At 45.0% G+C, this 13,850-nt stretch overlaps 1 protein-coding gene across 1 annotated transcript in view; it reads left to right on the forward strand.

Annotated features, from left to right (window-relative positions):
• The window catches only part of LOC310859931 (protein crumbs homolog 1-like), a gene marked incomplete at its 5' end in the record, with an annotated part of 29,248 nt that overhangs the window by 9,726 nt on the left and 5,672 nt on the right, over nt 1-13,850 (forward strand). Inside the window, 6 exons of the mRNA XM_083766696.1 lie at nt 1,495-1,851; nt 2,023-2,188; nt 4,157-5,105; nt 6,910-6,954; nt 11,735-11,857; nt 12,260-12,386. Coding sequence (XP_083622822.1) covers nt 1,495-1,851; nt 2,023-2,188; nt 4,157-5,105; nt 6,910-6,954; nt 11,735-11,857; nt 12,260-12,386 — 1,767 coding nt within the window. The remainder of the gene's footprint in view (nt 1-1,494; nt 1,852-2,022; nt 2,189-4,156; nt 5,106-6,909; nt 6,955-11,734; nt 11,858-12,259; nt 12,387-13,850) is intronic.

Genomic DNA, 13,850 nt, shown 5'->3' on the forward strand with positions numbered 1-13,850 from the left:
GATTTTCTTGTTTTTTAGCAAGATGTTTGGTCATAGACCTTCAGGTCTCATCAGTTAATTGATCAATGTATCACACCTGTGCCAAACATGTCAGTGACAAACCTCAAGGGCGTTGTAGTCCTACAAATAAGTGCACTACAAAACCAAAAGACACTGACACAGTAAACACCACAAATCAGATTATTTACAAACAGAAAACTAAAAACTAAGAAAAATGCAGACATCAGGCAGTAGCCATCATAAAGCAAAGATCATGACACATCACATAATCTATTGTGATCTACTTATAGTATCATGTCAAAATCATCCTTTAAACCTAGAGGTTGTAGACGTTCTAGAATCTACGGTATGGATCCAGTATAACTCTCTCTGACAGAACCTCCTGTCACATCACCCCCTCTCTGAAGCGTAATCTGTTATTCGCCCTAACCTAAGGGAAGAGGTGATTGAAATTACATATTTTCTTTGTAACAGGCGCTGTATCAACTCTGTATAATAATCTTGACGAGACTGGCGTGTATCCTCATGTGTGGCTTTAATGACAACTCTTATTAATGTAACACCTGAATAGCTGGGTGCGTCACCTAATTTGTTCCCCGTACCTGCACACATAGGTTCCTATGCATATCTCCACATTCTTCTTATTGAACTTTAATGTTCACTTAGCCCTCCAAGCAGAACCCAAATGCTACTGAAGTTTCTGACATTTTGACGACCCAGATAGCATTGGGTCCTGTTGCACTACTACCATGCCACCTGGTACGCACCCATTCTTAAACATAAACAACATGTTTAGCGCCTCCCTGCGCTCTGTGACGATATTTTTCAGTGTGAGGCTTTCTGAATATGTAAAGTATAAGTACCCATACATCCCGCTGCGAATATCTCCTGTGGCGCGGAAGCCGTTAATTATTTTTAATATATGTTTGCCCGATTTGGACGCTTGGATTCTTCTCTTCCTTCCTTGTTTATTGACACCTCATTGTACCGCCTATCTGGCTAGCTAGTGGCGCTATAGCTATGACACAGCAGATCAGAGGCAGGGACGTAGCCGCACAAGCCAACCGCACACCGGGAGGCGGTACAATAAACGGTAAACAAACAAGAAGAAATAAAGCGACCAAATCGGTCAAACAAAGAATAAAAATACTTAACGGCTTCCGCGCCACAGGAGATATTCGCAGCGGGATGTATAGGTACTTAAAGTTACCGAATTCAGAATAACTCAATCAAAAAAATGCCGTCACATGGCGCAGATTATATTTTAGAGAGAATGTCTACTTCCGCGTTCTGGAATTCACATACGAAAATATAGTAGTGACCAGGGACCCAACATAAAACTCAACAAAATTTCAGAAAAGCTTTATGTAGGGTCCCGAAAGGGGCTAATGTTCACTGATCCTTTGTTTGAGGGGACAGATGCTTTTGCCAATAGCAAGCTTTTCACCTACAATTACATGCCCAAAATAGTCATAGATCCACCCCTATTCTCAGGTCAACAGCGTAGAGGTCCTGAAGGGGGAGAGCATGGTCAACGATGGAGACAGCCACTTTGTGAGCGTGGAGGTGGCACGCTATGACATGGCGCTCTACGCTGGTCGGATCTACAAACAGGTCTACGCGGCGGTGACGCCGGTCAACGTCCAGGCGGGGGACATGGTCTACGTGGGGGGTCTCCCGGAGCACATGGAGGCCTCAGCGTTTGGGGGACACTTTAAGGGATGCCTGCAGGACCTGAGGATCAATGACATCAGGCTGCAGTTCTTTGGGCTGGATACATCGGTGAGGTCCTTTCCCCTGGAGCACATGGCCAACGTGACTGCCGGATGCTCCGGGGACAATGTCTGTAAGGTGAGGAAGTAGCAGTGTCAGATTGTGCAAAAGTGTTCCTATAATTCTCTAAATGAAACGCAGACCAGCACAAAAGTCTATACACAATGCATGCAAGTGAATTCCAAGAGGACTAGACAAACGTACAGTAGGTTGATCAGAGTCTTTTCTGGCTTGCTTCTTGTTGTGCAGAGGAACCCCTGTTTGAACGGAGGCATGTGCTACTCCATGTGGGATGATTTCTCCTGCACCTGCCCCTCCAGCACATCAGGGCGGCGCTGTGAGGAGGTCAGGTGGTGTGAGCTGTCCCCTTGCCCAGCAGATGCTGAATGCAAGATGCTCAATGAAGGATACGAGTGTAAGTCTTTGGTTGCATATACAGTGTACAGTTGTACTCTCCAGGTTCACCAAAATATAACGGTTATTGTTGAAATAGGGTTACGATTTATTTAAAATAGCATTGCTCGTTAATGAACAATACATTTATTGGCTTTCAGTAGAATGTACTCTCAACATTCTTATCATGGTCTAGCTCAATGCCATGAAAACAGGCAGTTTACAGTTACACCCCACTGCGGTAGCTAGCTGATGTACAAGCTCATAACTCACACATAGCGATGCGCTTTGTTGATTTTAAAATGCAGATCCTTTATACATTTTGCCCTAGGCTAAGTAAAGATACTGTTGGGTTTTCCTGACTCAGTGATGAAACTTTAACTAATGCTGAGAAAATGCCTCCAGGTTTTCCCAAAAGTATTTGTGCTATACATACATAGCTGTAGTGAAACCCTACTGTGATTCCTCCGGTGCATTCTCCTATTTGTGTTCATGTTGTAGTGTTTCCCAACCTGTGGTCCAGGACTCTGAGGCTATTGCAATATTAATGTGAAACAAATGTCATATGTTTTCTTTAAAACCTTGAAATTTGTTTTAATTGTGATACCACTAAATAGGAACTTAGAGTATACTTTGTTAGTTCCATTGATAAAAAAATAATCTAAAAACACATGCTCTGATTCTGAAAATGCACGCAAGCCACCCATCTGACTTGTTAAGTGGTCAGATACGTGGTCAGATTGGTCAGAGTTTCAAGCGGACCTTGATTCCGAAATGGTTGGGAATGTTGGGCTTGTACTGTATGCTTCCTAGCTAATCTTGTTTGTTTTGCAAATAGCCATTCTTATATCCCTGGCATACAGTATGGAATATGTTGGCTCCATACTGCCTTTAACCTGCCAGTGTGTGTTCAGTAGGACTGAACTCTGGCCAGATTATCCTTTTTCCCCTGGGAAAATCCGCAATGGTTGTGTACAGGCAGGTTTCTATCAAATATCTCAAACAGGATTTTAATAGTATTCAATTCACCCTTTATCAAGTCCCGCCCATGGTTGTAACCCCTCTTCACACCCATTGGTTGCCGTTTCGTGGTTGGGCAAAAATCCTCTCTCTCCATCCACTACCATTGAAATAACATGTTTTTCAGTTGCTTCGTATTGATATTCTGTGCATTCAATTCTGATTTTAAACTTGGTGTCAGTAAAAAAGAACATCACAGGTGCAGCATGGTGACTGGGCATGTCATGTTTGTTTTTAGTTTTTTCCAAAAAAGATGTTTTAGTAAATTCAACAGAAACAAGGCAGAACCAGGCAGAAATAGCCTGCTGGTTAGTCAGTCAGGGACCAATCAGAAGGCTGACAAAGTCATCATCATCATCAGATGAAACATACTTCATTAAACCTTTAATTCAGTGTGTGTGTGTGTGTGTGTGTGTGTGTGTGTGTGTGTGTGTGTGTGTGGGGGGGGGGGGTGTGGGGGGGGGGTGTGTGTGTGTGTGTGGGGGGGGGGGGGGTGTGGGTGTGGGTGTGTGTGTGTGTGTGTGTGCTTTGGATAAAAGGTGATATAGAAATGCAGACACAAGGTGAAGAAGGTCATTTATTGATGAACACAAAACACATTACGATACAACTTCAAAAATGTGATACTGATTGGATTTGAAGGTTTTTCTCAAGCCCTTTCTTTGGACACTTACGTGATCTGGCAATGAGCCACAGGCTCAGAATCACAAGTCTGCAACATTTCCTTAATTAATAGACTTTGTGCATGCATACTGTATGACCAGTAGATTGTTAGACTCAACAAAATAATACATTAAATTAATTAAATGTTTAAATGCTGAGCTAAGTTATCCACCTTCCTTTTCAAGGTGAACCCGGTCCCTTATTTTTCTGTCTTTTCAATCCTTAAAATTGTCTGGTTCGAGGTTTACATAAAACTAAGATCATCCATAAAATAAACGATTGATTGAATGATGGTTATCTCTTCCAGGCCACTCCAACGGAACCTTCCTGGACAACAGCCGCGTGCTGACCTACCGGGGAAACGGCCGCATCTCCCGCAAGCTGACCAGCCTCTCGCTGAGCCTGCGCACGCGGAAATGCCACGCGGCCATCCTGCATGCAGAGCAGGCCTCTGCCTTCATCACCGTCTCCATCCAGGACAGCCTGCTCTTCATGGAGCTGCAGAACACCGCCGAGGAAAACACGCCCGGAGACGAGGAGGGGGCGGAGCGCTTGACCGCGGTCAGCCTTAGCAGCCGGAGGAGCGTCTGCGACGGGGAGTGGCACAGCGTCCACCTCTTCATGGCGGCGCCCTGGGCGCACGCCTCCAGGTGGACCCTGGTGCTGGACGAGGATGCAGAGGAGGCCAGCACCTCCACCAGCCAAGCGGGCAACCTCGACTTCCTCGGCCAGGACGTGGACATTTTTGTCGGGGGCCTGGGTCCCGACGCGGGCTGGATGCTGGCCGGATGCCTGGGCACCGTGGAGATCGGGGGCATTGCCCTGCCTTACCACAGCTCCATGGAGGTCAACTTCCCGCGTGTGCAGCGGGAGCAGTTCGTCCGCGTGTCACCGCTCCCCCCGCAGAGCGGCTGCAGTGGGGCGGCGGTGTGTTGGCCCGACAACCCCTGCCTGAATGGAGGCGAGTGCCAGGACCTCTTCAACGCGTACAACTGCAGCTGCGCCGAGGGCTGGGCCGGGAGGCACTGCGACTTCTTCACGGACACCTGCGCGTTGGGCCCCTGCGTCCACGGCAACTGCAGCGTCAGGGGGACGAGCTACGAGTGCGCTTGCGAGATCGGCTACGCGGGCGCGGACTGTGAGGTGGAGGTGGACGTCTGCGAGAGGCACCAATGCGCCCATGGAGGCACCTGTCTGCATGGACCCGACAAGTACGCCTGCCTCTGCCCTGAGAACTACACCGGACCCCTCTGCAAGTAAGTACGCCTGCCTCTGCCCTGAGAACTACACCGGACCCCTCTGCAAGTAAGTACGCCTGCCTCTGCCCTGAGAACTACACCGGACCCCTCTGCAAGTAAGTATGCCTGCCTCTGCCCTGAGAACTACACCGGACCCCTCTGCAAGTAAGTATGCCTGCCTCTGCCCTGAGAACTACACCGGACCCCTCTGCAAGTAAGTATGCCTGCCTCTGCCCTGAGAACTACACCGGACCCCTCTGCAAGTAAGTATGCCTGCCTCTGCCCTGAGAACTACACCGGACCCCTCTGCAAGTAAGTACGCCTGCCTCTGCCCTGAGAACTACACCGGACCCCTCTGCAAGTAAGAGAACTACACTAGAGTATGAGAACTACACCGGACCCCTCTGCAAGTAAGAGAACTACACTAGAGTATGAGAACTACACCGGACCCCTCTGCAAGTAAGTATGCCTGCCTCTGCCCTGAGAACTACACCAGACCCCTCTGCAAGTAAGTACACCTGCCTCTGCCCTGAGAACTACACCGGACCCCTCTGCAAGTAAGTACGCCTGCCTCTGCCCTGAGAACTACACCGGACCCCTCTGCAAGTAAGAGAACTACACTAGAGTATGAGAACTACACCGGACCCCTCTGCAAGTAAGAGAGCCAGTGGTGGAAAAAAGTAAAAGTCCAGATTTCAAAATGAGTGAAAGTACAAAAGTATTGGCATCAAAATGTACTTAAAGTACCAAAAGTAGAAAGTACTCAATATACACAATGTCCCATTTCAAGTTTTCAAAATGTATAAAAATCCTTTGAAAATAGCAGAGATCGGCTATTTTCAAATGGCCGAACTGTATACACAGCTGAAGTGGTTAATGTATGTTTTGTAGTAATCTAAATCTGCAAAGTAGACCTAACTAAAATTGTCAAATAATTGTAATGGAGTAAAAGTACAATATTTGCCTAGAAGTAAAAGTGCTGTAAATTTGACATACTCAAGTAAAGTACAAATACCTAAAAATGATACTTAAGTAAAGTACTTGGTAATTGGTAAATGTACTTTCCACCACTGAAGAGAGCATAACAAAAATAGAATAGAATAGAATAATGGTTGAGTTATTCTCTGGCAAGATGACATCCCGTACGTGTTTGAAACAACAGCATTATGAATATTACATATTTAGAGTATGCATCTGCGCTCATTCTTCCATTCTGAAACAGATCTGCACTGTTGTGAAATAAACTGTTTTGATTAAATAGTAAATAAACACAAATACACAAGTGGAATGTTCTTTGAAAAGTTGCATAGCCGAGGGACTGCAGCACAAAGGAAAGCGCTACACTGTAAATGTTTCCACATTCATGCTTCTGTTCAGCATTTCCAACACACCTGAAGCGAGCGAGCGCCTCAGATGCGGTGGCGTGCCTGTTCTAGCGTCAGCAGGAGTGGGCCTTAAGTCTAGTGCCGTGTCGGTGGTATAATCACGACACAGAGCTCTCTGGTACGGCGCCACATTCTCCCAAGCCCTGTCATCTAGTGTTTGCCATCAGGGGAATGCCTCCAACCATTTACGTTGTAAACACAGTCTCTCGCAGACTTTCTCAGCATTTGCTCGCCTCCGTGCAGGGAAGCCTTTGTACAAGTGACTCTCACAGCAAGCCACCAGACAAGGTGCACGTTTCTCTTTATGGGGAACAGCTTTGCTGTAAAGTTTTCATCACAATCATCTTTTGTTTGTGTGTTTGTCTCTGTGACTACCCCCCCCCCCCCCCATCTTCTCCTCTCTCTCTTTTACTCCTCGTCTTTCTGTTCCTCTCCAGAGAACGAGTTGAAGAGATTCCATGGTATCTCCTTGTCAGGACGATGTAAGTTGTTTTTCCCATTCGTTAGGTGTTTTTATTTGTCCTTTGCCTCTCAATTGGCATACACAATGTCTCTGTTTTTTTGTATAATTGGCTGCCGTAAAATGACACCCAATGCTAATATGAGCTATAATTTGTTACTCTCATGTGGAAAGTTTTGCAACTGAAATAACCACCATTTGGAAAAAGATGCACATACACATACTGTTACAAAAATGAATTTTGGCATGTTAAAAAAGACAAATAGCTGCGGTGAGGTGCTGACTACTGGAAACAAAGTGTCGCACACTCTGGCTGCATAAAGTTATTGTAAATGTATTCATCTTTCAGCCTGCTAGCCTTCATCAGAATAAACAAATGACAGTGTAACAAACACTCTTATATAGGCTGGGGATCAAACAATCATATAGGTGGGGATGAGCAATCAAGGGCCCTTTTCAATACCCTAAATCAGTGTCTGTGACTACAGTCAATAAGATAATCAAACGAATGACAGTGACAAATAACAATGGTGAGAAATAATACAATAATTCTAGACATAGATAACTAATTAAACATTAGTGAATGATCATCATAAATAATAATCCATTCATCCAATATGGTACTTTACAGAAAAACAACACATCCACGAGGGGACAGGTTCTCAAGGTGTGGATCCAATAATGTTAAATGTTCCCTCCAGTAAAATATAATAAAACCCTTTACATTATTATATCAACAGCTTGTTTTCTTCTACCCTAGTCAGAACACATGGATAGGTTATGTTTTCCCCCCTACCCTACCCTACCCTAGTCAGAACACAAGGATAGGTTGTGTTTTTCCCCCTACCCTACCCTATCCTAGTCAGAACACATGGATAGGTTGTGTTTTTCCCCCTACCTTACCCTAGTCAGAACACATGGATAGGTTGTGTTTTTCCCCCTACCCTACCCTAGTCAGAACACAAGGATAGGTTGTGTTTTCCCCCTACCCTACCCTACCCTAGTCAGAACACATGGATAGGTTGTGTTTTTCCCCCTACCCTACCCTACCCTAGTCAGAACACAAGGATAGGTTGTGTTTTTCCCCCTACCCTACCCTAGTCAGAACACAAGGATAGGTTGTGTTTTTCCCCCTACCCTACCCTAGTCAGAACCAGGGGGGCAGTCAGCCAGATATTTCGTGAAGCCTCATTTGAAATCGGTAGTTCATATAATGGCCTGTTGTGGCGCTGGACTGGACCCAAAAAGCCCCATAGCTCCATAGAGGCCCATGTATTTTGGCCCAACTTCACCTAGACTGTATTACCTTAATAAACATGGTCATGAATACTTTCTTCTTCCAGTCACTAGTTTAAAGTCTCATTTCTAATGTCATAATATTCTTTTTGGAAAATTATGGTCCCATTAATTAAAAAAATGACCATAAAGAAAAAAAAACATCGCGTATGTTCTGAGGGGCGTGGCTACCGTTACAGTCTATGATCGGGATTCCCCTCCCACTCGAGTCAAAATAAAAACCAACGGAGAAGAAGGGGGGAAGTCCCGCCTCGTTGTCTGGGCAGCCAATGACCAGCTGGTATACAAAACGGAGCCAGCCAATGGCCAGCTGGTCCAAAACGGATCTAGAAAGATGGCGACTTACATCAGGAATTACCATATTATTACAGGCTTCATTTTACGTTCATGTTAGACCCGGCGAACGCTTTGTCCATATTTTTTACAGTCTATGGTCAGAACACAAGGATAGGTTGTGTTTTTCCCCCTACCCTACCCTAGTCAGAACACATGGATAGGTTGTGTTTTCCCCCCTACCCTACCCTAGTCAGAACACAAGGATATGTTGTGTTTTCCCCCCTACCCTACCCTACCCTAGTCAGAACCAGGGGGGCAGTCAGCCAGATATTTCGTGAAGCCTCATTTGAAATCGGTAGTTCATATAATGGCCTGTTGTGGCGCTGGACCGGACCCAAAAAGCCCCATAGCTCCATAGAGGGCCATGTATTTTGGCCCAACTTCACCTAGACTGTATTACCTTAATAAACATGGTCATGAATACTTTCTTCTTCCAGTCACTAGTTTAAAGTCTCATTTCTAATGTCATAATATTCTTTTTGGAAAATTATGGTCCCATTAATTAAAAAAATGACCATAAAGAAAAAAAACCATCGCGTATGTTCTGAGGGGCGTGGCTACCATTACAGTCTATGATCGGGATTCCCCTCCCACTCGAGTCAAAATAAAAACCAACGGAGAAGAAGGGGGGAAGTCCCGCCTCGTTGTCTGGGCAGCCAATGACCAGCTGGTATACAAAACGGAGCCAGCCAATGGCCAGCTGGTACCAAAGATGGCGACTTACATCAGGAATTAGCATATTATTACAGGCTTCATTTTACGTTCATGTTAGACCCGGGGAACGCTTTGTCCATATTTTTTACAGTCTATGGTCAGAACACATGGATAGGTTGTGTTTTTCCCCCTACCCTACCCTAGTCAGAACACAAGGATAGGTTGTGTTTTCCCCCTACCCTACCCTAGTCAGAACACATGGATAGGTTGTGTTTTTCCCCCTACCCTAACCTAGTCAGAACACAAGGATAGGTTGTGTTTTCCCCCTACCCTACCCTACCCTAGTCAGAACACATGGATAGGTTGTGTTTTTCCCCCTACCCTACCCTACCCTAGCAGTGTTGGCAAGTAACTTAAGTAATATATTACTTTCAGTAATATTATTACTTTTTCCCAGTAATATGTAACTTAACTAGTTACTTTCACATTTTGAGTAATAATATTACATTTACTTTTTTCCAAAAGTAATATTATTACTATTTTCACGAGCCTTGGTGGAACTGTGGGTTTGAGTGTTTATTTATAATGGTAGACTGGATAGGGGTCAAGTTGCTTTGCAGACTGCTGATCCGCTCTAGATCTAGACTCTAGAGCGGATACGGAAACGATGCACACTCGTCGGTACGTATGTGTGAAGTATTGGATGCAGAAGGGCGGGCCTTAAACCGTCATTATTGTCCAAGTTGTGCATACGGAAGAAGCTATAGCCTATTCCACGTCGAAGAAATCTACTTCTAATCTATGTGTACAAATGGATCCATCATCATGTGTACACTATACAGTAGACTGTTTAGAGTTAAATAAACACTGCAGAATAGAGGGATAGGGGAGGGGGGACTGCTAATGTTGAAAATACAAAGTAAGACTTTTGGGGACAAAATATGCAATTACTGGGGGCGAGAGAAAAAAGTAATAAGTAAAGTAATAAGTAACTAGTTACTTTTCTCAGGGAGTAATAAGTAGTGTAACTTTATTCCTTTTTTTTAAGTAATAAGTAATAAGTAGTATATTAGTGTTAAAGTAATATTTTGCCAACACTGTACCCTAGTCAGAACACAAGGATATGTTGTGTTCTTCCCCCTACCCTACCCTAGTCAGAACACATGGATAGGTTGTGTTTTTCCCCCTACCCTACCCTAGTCAGAACACATGGATAGGTTGTGTTTTTCCCCCTACCCTACCCTAGTCAGAACACATGGATAGGTTGTGTTTTTCCCCCTACCCTAACCTAGTCAGAACACAAGGATAGGTTGTGTTTTCCCCCTACCCTACCCTACCCTAGTCAGAACACATGGATAGGTTGTGTTTTTCCCCCTACCCTACCCTACCCTAGTCAGAACACAAGGATAGGTTGTGTTTTCCCCCCTACCCTAGTCAGAACACAAGGATAGGTTGTGTTTTCCCCCTACTCTACCCTAGTCAGAACACATGGATAGGGTGCGTTTTCCCCCCTACCCTACCCTAGTCAGAACACATGGATAGGTTGTATTTCCCCCCCTACCCTACCCTAGTCAGAACACATGGATAGGGTGCGTTTTCCCCCCTACCCTACCCTAGTCAGAACACATGGCTGGTTGTGATTTGATTGACTGCTCTGCATGTGACGTGTGGCCTGCTGTGGAATACCCAGAGCTTTTAATCTCATTATCCCGGTCAACTCCTAAGCCTTTGTCTCCCACATGGTGAGTAGAGGGAACCCAGAAATGACAGCACAAATACATTTAAGCGACACATGCGCTGACAAAATCCTCAGTGTTACAGCTGCAATCTGGAAGTAATTGTAATGAATAAAACATTATTCGAACCCATGAGTATAGTGCACTGGTTCCTAAACACTGGGTCGGGACCCATTTGTGGGTCACGGGTACTTTTATTTTTGTTTCCTACATTTTGTTTTTAATTAATATTCTAAGCAAAAAAAGTATAAAGCATAAATTAGAAAACAAATGTTTAAGAAGTTGTGAAAATAGCTGATTTATATCCTCCCTCCCAAAAATCCCCCAAATCAAGCCGGATCTGTCAGATATTTCTCATCCTAATTGGCTTTCAAAGTTTGCAGGATTGGCCCGTTTTGAACAAAAAGCCTCAAATCATGAACGCAACGTGCAATTTACGTGGACACTGGGGAGGCACTGTGGAGGCACTGGGGAGACACTGGGGAGACACTGTGGAGGCACTGGGGAGACACTGGGCACTGGGGGGACACTGGGCACTGGGGGGGACACTGGGCACTGGGGGGGACACTGGGGAGTCACTGAGCAGAATACCTGGGCCCTCGTCAAACCCTGTACACTCAAGACACTGCCCCCGCTGCCACCCTTAGATCTCCATATATGGAGCTGACCTGTCGCTTCTCGCCCTCAGGCGTCTTACTGGTTATTATTGTTGGTGTTGTTATTATTAATTTATCATTATTATGCATGTATTGTTTTGTTTATTATATGACTGTCCTGCAGACGTCACAAGCTGCCTGTATCTGTGTGTGGCGACGACACCAGAAACTACACCTGCTTCAACGGAGGAAACTGTACCGACCGAGAGTTGTCCTGTGACTGTCCACCGGGATTCATGGGACACCGGTACGATACAGAGAGGACCAACCATGGAGGGAATAGATTAGGAAAACAAGCAAATAGTGCAGACACAAAAATTGAAAATGTATTTTTTGTTCACAAAAAACAGTGTTTGTTCAACCGTCCATCCACCCGACACTCTGGCATCTCTTCCTGTATGTCTGACCATTTCCTGTCACTCGATCTGCATCAACTGTCTCTCTGTTTTTCTCCAACCCTCCAATTTCCCTACTATCCTTTGATCCCTCTCCCCCTCTTTTTACCCACTGTCTGTCATTCTCTCTCTCCCTCGCCCTCTGTCATTCTCTCTCTCTCTCTCTCTCCCCATCCCTCCCTCTCTGTCATTCTCTCTCTCTCTCTCTCTCTCTGTCACTCTCTCTCTCTGTCACCCACTCTCTCTGTGTGCAGGTGTGAGCAGGAGGTGGATGAGTGCAAGTCCAACCCCTGTTTGAACGGAGGCTACTGCCGCAACCTCATCAACAAGTTTGTGTGCGTGTGCGAAATGAGCTTCGCCGGAGAGGTGTGCCAGACGGACGTAAGCGACATTTACTTTTACGTGGCGGTGCTGCTGTGGCAGAACCTCTTCCAGCTGCTCTCCTACCTCATCATCAGGCTGGATGATGACGAGCCCGAGATTGACTGGGGAGATGAATGACCGTGTGTGTGACGTGTGTGTGTGTGTGTGTGTGTGTGTGTGTGTGTGTGTGTGTGTGTGTGTGTGTGTGTGTGTGTGTGCGTGTGCGTGCGTGTGCGTGTGTGCGTGCGTGCGTGTTTTCATGTGCTGAATCCAAACATTTCTTGATGATGTTAATTTGAAGCACAAAGATGTCCTGACTTTCCTTGATGGTCGAGGAGATATTTATCGCTAGCTATTGTTGTACAGGTTTAGATGCAGGTTTATAATTGTAGCACAGATGTGTATTTGTGCCTTAAAATGACACTTGGACAATTGGCAGCACATTTTCTTTCCCCACACAAAGTGCTAAAGTGCTACATCATTAAGGTCAGTGTTTAGCGGAGATGATGTGAATGTAAAACAGTAGGGATGACGTCTTTCTGTAGTCAGAAGCAAGGAAGTTACAGTAGCACCTTCATGGTTCTCTAAAAAAGGTTTTAACCACATCACATGATATTACACACATTTGACCAAAAACTCATTCAAAATACCTGAACTGAACCGGTTCCCATTGGGAACCCAACTGGTGGAAAAGGGGCCTCAGAGTTATGGGGGTCCTTTAAATTAAAAAAGTTTGAGAACCGTTAGAGCCTTAATTAGTACCATCGGTAACACCTTTATTCTGTGTGCATAGAGCCCATTTATGCACTTTCAGTGATGTGAGGAATATAATATTCAGGTCAGGATAACTATTATTTATACCATTCATTATATTGTGTCAGCCATGTCTGGGGAAGTAATGATGGAAGTGGCCTGTTCTGTACCAAAGAGGCCATCAGTCCCAAATCAGTGTCGCACCCTGCAAATGGCAGATCTACAAGCTCCTGGGAGCTAGATTTTCTATTATATATTGCACTTATTGTCACCAGTGTCCGTGTGCCATGCTTCCCACTCTATAACCCCCTGGGCACTCATATCCTTTCAACCAAGAACATTTTCTGAACCTTCTTCCATTTATACCATCACACCTTTTTTGTCCTTTCTACATAATACACTTCTTTATGTCAGTGGTTCTCAACAAGTGGTCCGGGGACCACCAGTGGTCCTTGAGGGGGTTCCAGGTAGTCACCAGCTAAATGATGGAGACTACCAATTTGGTTTCATTTTACACTCTGAAGAGTTACCTTTTTGTTAAACATCTAAATTACTTAATTTATAACAAGTCTACACAATTAGAGAATGTTAAATAATTGTTCTTTTTGATCAGCGTTTGCCTCACCTACGTATGGTACCAGATCAACAGCATGGAATTGTGGACAAATAAATATAGAATAAGAAAAGAAAACATTCTTTAGTCTTGGGTCTGAGAGGCTAAGGGCTCTA

This window comes from Protomyctophum parallelum (assembly GCF_964188405.1).
Source record: "Protomyctophum parallelum genome assembly, chromosome: 6".
In the NCBI taxonomy this organism is placed as follows: domain Eukaryota; kingdom Metazoa; phylum Chordata; class Actinopteri; order Myctophiformes; family Myctophidae; genus Protomyctophum; species Protomyctophum parallelum.